Here is a 6,494-nt window from a genome sequence, read left to right as displayed (position 1 = left end):
CTTCTATCAGACATCTGAATAAGTGTCCTAGGCAGGTAAGAGTCAAAGATGGACAGCTGGGAGAAGAACTGATTAAAGGGAAGAGGATTGAGATCGGAGAGCAGGCGCCTGGAGCGCCCTCTCCACGGTGCGCTGTGGCCACGCTAGGTCAACGAAAGAAGGAAAGAACGTACACGCCTTTGGATCCCTCAGTCCACACTGCGTTAGTTCGCTCCTCTGGGGATCCTGTGACCCCCTACAAAGTCGGGGACGCAAGCGCGGTCCAGTGGCGGTAGGCTGTAGGGAAAGGAAAGGGGAGGGAGTGCCGCCCTGCACCGAGATGGGCGGGGCCGGAGCTCGGGCGGGCCCTAATAAAGGGCAAGCCGCGCGGAGCGGAGACTGGAGCGTCAGAGCGCGGTCGGTCAGTCATCAGTCCTGTCCTTGCTTGTCTGCCGGCGGCCTTCCTTCCGTTGCAGTCACCGGTGAGTGCTGTTGGTCTGAAGCAAGCCTGGCGGGATGAGGCAGCCAGATGAGGCAGCTAGGGCTCCTGCACACCTCCCATCCCCTACCTTAGCCAGCCGGACTGTGAGCGAGGTCACCACTCCAGCCCCTTGCGTGCCTCTACAGTGTGGGTCCATGCTGCTGTGCGGGTCCAGAGCCTGCGGAGCCTGGGTTGCTTGGTCACTACTGGCTTGCCCCGCATGGGACCTGGAGCTTCTTCCCTTGAACTGCAGTAACACTGCCACCTTCAAGCTGCTCCGCTTCTTGCCCTGACTTCTCCTTCCTTTGCAGAACTGCTTGCTGTCTAGAGCCCAGCCTCGCTACCATGAAAGTCTGGCTGGCATGCCTGTTCCTCTGCGCCTTGGTGGTGAACGACTCTGAAGTGAGTGGTTTCCTCAGGAAGGGGCTTGCGGGACCCCTTAGGCATCAACAGCGGGTCCAGACTTCAGGGAAAAAGGACAAGGTGTCAGTGGAGGGCTTGAGCACCAAAGAGGTTTGCACTCTCTGGCAAGGGAGAAAGAAGTCCCTGGGACTACCTTAGTCCAAGGGCACCTGGTATGTGTGAGGTTTGCTTAAGCCAGTCCATGTCTGGATGCTGGAGACCCGGGGCCTTCATTTGGAGAACTGGCCAGAAATAAACAGAAAGGGGTGAGAGAGACAGGTGGGGTAGGGAGAAGATGAGAGAGAAAGAGAGAGAGAGAGAGACAGACAGAGACAGAGACAGAGAGAGACAGAGATTACCACTGGAGGGGAGAATAGATTTTGAGTTTGGGGGCCTGCTTATCCCTAGAGCACGTTGCCTCTGTTGACCCCCTCCTTCATCTCTTGCAGGGTAGCCATGAAGTTGGAACTTCTGATGAATGTGAGTATCTCCCTTCTGCAATAGTTGATTGCACAGACATCTTGGAAAACCTTAGGAGGCATAGCCTCCCTGTCCCTGCTGGGAGGCTGGCTCCCCCTGCCTCTTGTTCACCCCACTTTTGCATTTGCTAGCAAACTGTGGCTGTCAGAATGGAGGCGTATGTGTGTCCTACAAGTATTTCTCCGGCATTCGTCGATGCAGCTGCCCGAAGAAATTCCAAGGGGAGCACTGTGAGATAGGTACAGAAATTTGGACTCCTCATTGGGAAGGAGGGGAGGCCGGGAGATTTCAGAACAGGGAAAGATGGGTGGGATGCAGAAGCAGGCAGAAGCTGGGCCTGGTGGTGTAGGTCTATAAGCCCAGCTTACAGGAGACAGAAGGAGGATAGTAAGTTTAGGCCTAGCCTGGGCTACCAGGTAAGACCGTGTCTCAAAAAGTGGGTGAGGCACAGCTAGAGAGATGGCTCCGTGATTAAGAACACTGGCTGCTCTCCCAGATGGCCTATAGTTCAATTTTTAACACCTACGTGATGGGTCACAACCATCTGTAACTCCAGTCCCAGGGACCCAATGCCCTCTTCTGGCCTCTTCCAGTTAGGTACATGGTGCACGGATATACATGTAGGAAAAACACCTATGCACATAAAATAAACAACAACAGCCAGGCTGAAGTTAGGAGTTAGGAACACGGAGTCTCATGAAGCAGAGGCTATACAAATGTGAAGGAGGCTCTTCCTCATGCCACCTGCACGGTCTGAAACCATGTCACCTCTGAAATGCCTGTCCTAACTTCCTCCTTTTTCTAATATTCTGTAATCCTCAAACCATTTTAGATACGTCAAAAACCTGCTATCATGGAAATGGTCAGTCTTACCGGGGCAAGGCCAACACTGACACCAAAGGCCGGCCGTGTCTGGCCTGGAACTCCCCTGCCGTCCTTCAGAAAGTCTACCACGCCCACAGACCTGACGCTCTCAACCTAGGCCTGGGGAAACACAATTACTGCAGGTAGGTGGAGACGATACCGAAAAGTCCTTCCTGTGGGGACTGGAGAGATGGCTTCCAGTGGACCTGGGTTCTAGTCCCAGCATCTACATGGCAGCTCACAACAGTCTGTAACTCCAGTTCCATCTGATACCCTCCTCTGGCCTTGATGGGCACCAGGCATGCACAGACATAAATACAGGAAACACTCATGCACATTAAAACAAAACTAAACAAAATGCTCCCCCTGACCCTGTGGCCTCTTAGAAACCTATACTACCAGCCCCTGGTATAAAGGCACAAGAATCCAGGTATCTAGTTGAGCATTCCCTGGAAGGGAGGATATAGAGAAGGCATTTGGGGTTGGAATGACATTCCTGTCCCTTCATGTTATTAGGAACCCTGACAACCAGAGGCGCCCCTGGTGTTATGTGCAGATTGGCCTAAAGCAGTTTGTCCACGAATGCATGGTGCCTGACTGCTCCGTTAGTGAGTATCACCAGCTGCTCATGATGATGGGGTGGAAAGAGACAAACTCATATGGTCCCCTTCTTCCACTACGGGAGGGATGAGATGTGAGGTCTGCCTCAGTGGGAGTCTTCACCCTTTGCTTCTCCCCAAAACATGTGGCTCTTTCTTTTCTAGACAAAAGGCCTCCTTCTTCTCCAGATCAACAAGGGTTCCAGTGCGGCCAGAAGGCCCTGAGGCCCCGCTTCAAGATCGTTGGGGGAGAATTCACTGAGGTTGAGAACCAGCCCTGGTTTGCAGCTATCTACAGGAAAAACCAGGGAGGAAGCCCTCCCACCTTCATCTGTGGTGGCAGTCTCATAAGTCCTTGCTGGGTGGCCAGCGCCACACATTGCTTCATGTAAGTACATCCCTTTGTCTCTTCTCTCTGGCCCTTCCTTCCTATCCCAAACATGTCTTTTTCTCCCTCCCGGTGGAGATCTCCCACCAAGCCTCTCTTCGAGCAGCTGGTGGCCTTAGGTATGCGTAGCACTCTGAGGTCTCTATGACGAGAGGAGGAAGTAATGGGGCTTCATGAGATCATGCTGACGTGTCCTGTTTCTCACAGCAATAACCCAAAGAAAGAAAACTATGTCGTCTACCTGGGCCAGTCAAGGCGGAACTCCTATACTCCTGGAGAGATGAAGTTTGAGGTGGAGCAGCTCATCTTGCATGAGGACTATAGTGCTGACAGCCTGGCCCACCATAATGATATTGGTGAGCAGAAAACTTAGTTACTGGAAAGGTGATAGCCAGCAAAAGAGGGGTCCAACAAAAGTCCAAAGTAGTGACAGAAATTGTTGGGGGAACTTGAAGTTCCGGCTCTGGATGACAACTGGTGGGGAGTGAAATACATGAGAAACCGAGGGGTATAGTGCACCTCTGCAGAGACCTTGCTTCCCCAACAGGTAACCTCTTCTGAATGGAAAGAACCCTGTTGGCGTATGGTGTAGGCTGGGAATGCCCTGTTTGTGTGGAGGAGGGTGGATGCTTCTGTCTATATCAGAATATAGAATTTATAGAGCAAAAGCCTTGGCTGGATTTCAGCTCAGCTCCCTCAGCGGGAAACAACCTGTTCAGCTGTATATGGTAGCTCTGGCTGCATGATCGTCATCAGCTGAAATAAAGCATTTGGCGAATGTGGCAGGGGAGGCTTCTGGGAGACAAGATACCAGCAGATGCTCTTGGATACCCTATGGCGCTAGTGCCATGAGTATAGATCAGTGCTGTAGCTTTTGGAGGGGAGAGGTGATGACCCCATGACCTGGTAGGTGATCATCTTTTCCCTTTGACCTTTCTTTTCTCCAGCACTGCTGAAGATACGTACCAGCACAGGCCATTGTGCACAGCCGTCCAGGTCCATACAGACCATTTGCCTGCCCCCGAGGTTTGGTGATGCCCAGTTTGGTTCAAACTGTGAGATCACTGGCTTTGGAAACGAGCATGACTGTAAGTGATGATTGAAGCTGGGGGAGTGTTGTGGTCCAGAAGCAAATGGAGCAGACTACCAAAGGAACACTGTGAAGACAGGGATGGGAGCACAGTGGGTCCAGGGATAGAGTAGGAAGCCATGGTCAACCAGATCAAATGGAGAGATAGTAATGGGTGGAATAAAGGTTAGATTGGAATACAAAAATAAGGGGTTTCCATACATGGGGTGTATTTTTTATCTTCATCCTTGGAGAGAGTCTCATTTATAGACACATCTTAATGCAAACATTTATTTCCTCTATCTAGCTGACTATATCTACCCAAAGAACCTGAAAATGTCTGTTGTGAAGCTTATTTCCCATGAACAGTGTAAGCAGCCCCACTACTATGGCTCTGAAATCACTTATAAAATGCTGTGTGCTGCTGACCCACAGTGGAAGACAGACACCTGCCAGGTAAGACTCCCTTTTCATCACCCCCAAGCTCCCCACAGCTCTTGGACTTGATCTGACAGCTCTGTGGAGTTTCTTTCCAGCCAGCATCCTAAGAATCAAGGACTTAGATCTTTGGAAGCTTTTGCCAATCCTTACAGGTTCAAACATTTGGCGTGAGCCTGTGCTACACACTTTAGACTAAAAGGACAAAGACCATTTAAAAAAAAAAAAAAGCCAAGCATGACGGAACACACCTATAATCTCAGCACTCCTAGCACTTTGGGAGCTGAGAGGGAAGGATCATGAGTTCAAGCTTAGGAAGCTACATAGTGAGAATTCAAGGTCTGTGCTACATAGCAAAACCCTTTCTCAAGTAAAAATGAAGAGAAATTAAAAAAACAAAAACAAAACAAAAAACAAAAACCCAAGCAAGCAAACAAAAAAGGATGGGTGCCTCGCTCAGTGGTACAGTGCTTGTTTAGTATTCTCAAAGTCCTGAGTTCAGTCCTCCACTCAGGGAATGGAGACCATAAGAAAAACCAACAGTCTGGAGGCAGAGCTTAGTTGATGGAGTGCTTACCCAGCATGAATGAAGCCCCGATCCAATCCCCAGCACTGGGTAGGATGACTCACTCCTATAGAATCAGCTCTTGAGGGGTTCGGCATCACAAGTTCCCAAGTTACATCTTCAGCGACAGTGAGTCCAAAGCCAGCCTGGAATATATAGGATCATGAGACCCTGTCTCAGTCTCCAAAACAGAAACAAACAGAAATAACAAAACAGATAAATAATATTCACATCACTCCTGGGCCTTTGGCTAAGGACAAGTGAGATCAATATGATTCTCTAATTCATTGTTCAGGATCTGTTCACTGGGAACTACAAAAGATCAGGCATTAGGAAAGGGAGGAGGAGCCTTAAAGAGAATATGACGAGGTAAATAGAGAGATGGAAGGAAGCCGGGCGATGGTGACACACGCCTTTAACCCCAGCACTCGGGAGGCAGAACCAAGCAGATTCTGTGGGTTCGAGGCCAGCCTGGTCTACAGAGCGAGATTCAGGACAGATACCAAAACTATACGGAGAAACCCTGTCTCAAAACAAAACAAACAAACGAAAAAAGAGACAGAAGAAAAAGAGAAGCACGTTTAAGTTGAAAGAACAAAACTGAGAAATGGTAGGGTCTGGGAAAGGGGGTTGAACACTGGCCGACAGATACTGGGTAGAAGTTTTACACTCCATAGGTTGTAAAACAAGGAGTAGCCAAAGTCTCTGATTCAAGTTCTCTCTCCCTATTATCTCAGGTGTGGCTGAGTGGTGGTGGCCCTTTCTTCGTGTTTCCCAGAGCTCACCTCTTTTCTTTGGCTTCCCAGGGAGACTCTGGAGGACCTCTCGTCTGTGACATCAATGGCCGCTCAACTCTGAGTGGGATTGTGAGCTGGGGCCGTGGATGTGCCATGAAAAACAAGCCAGGTGTCTACACGAGGGTCTCATACTTCCTGAACTGGATCCAAGCCCACATTGGAGAAGAGAATGGCCTAGCCTTCTGATGGCCACCAGGTAGCAGAGGAGAGAAACAGATGGACCACTCACTTCCATGTTGCCCGTCACTCTGCAGCAGGGTCCTCTCTATCAAATGTAGGGAAGAGGTTGAGAAGGACAGACTCTGCACTGTTTGCTTGTGCTGCCCAGCAGGGTAAGTGCCAACAGTTTTACCCTCAGACACAGGCCTGGGTGCTGGCTACCCAGACCCCTTGCCCAGGGTGGAAAGTTGGTCCTGACTCAGGATGATACTG

At 50.3% G+C, this 6,494-nt stretch overlaps 1 protein-coding gene across 1 annotated transcript in view; it reads left to right on the top strand.

Moving 5' to 3' along the window:
• Positions 1-377: 377 nt before the first annotated feature.
• Plau (plasminogen activator, urokinase) overlaps positions 378-6,494 on the top strand; it is a 6,752-nt gene continuing 635 nt past the window's right edge. Inside the window, exons 1-11 of the mRNA XM_036199475.1 lie at positions 378-461; positions 772-862; positions 1,312-1,342; positions 1,474-1,581; positions 2,175-2,349; positions 2,723-2,814; positions 2,971-3,193; positions 3,401-3,549; positions 4,141-4,281; positions 4,570-4,718; positions 6,072-6,494. The exon at positions 6,072-6,494 is cut by the window's right edge and continues 635 nt beyond it. Coding sequence (XP_036055368.1) covers positions 806-862; positions 1,312-1,342; positions 1,474-1,581; positions 2,175-2,349; positions 2,723-2,814; positions 2,971-3,193; positions 3,401-3,549; positions 4,141-4,281; positions 4,570-4,718; positions 6,072-6,248 — 1,302 coding nt within the window. The 5' untranslated portion in view covers positions 378-461; positions 772-805 and the 3' untranslated portion in view covers positions 6,249-6,494. The remainder of the gene's footprint in view (positions 462-771; positions 863-1,311; positions 1,343-1,473; positions 1,582-2,174; positions 2,350-2,722; positions 2,815-2,970; positions 3,194-3,400; positions 3,550-4,140; positions 4,282-4,569; positions 4,719-6,071) is intronic.

The sequence above is a fragment of the Onychomys torridus genome, chromosome 9 (genome assembly GCF_903995425.1).
Source record: "Onychomys torridus chromosome 9, mOncTor1.1, whole genome shotgun sequence".
NCBI lineage: Eukaryota > Metazoa > Chordata > Mammalia > Rodentia > Cricetidae > Onychomys > Onychomys torridus.
This window is presented reverse-complemented; position numbering and strand designations above follow the sequence as displayed.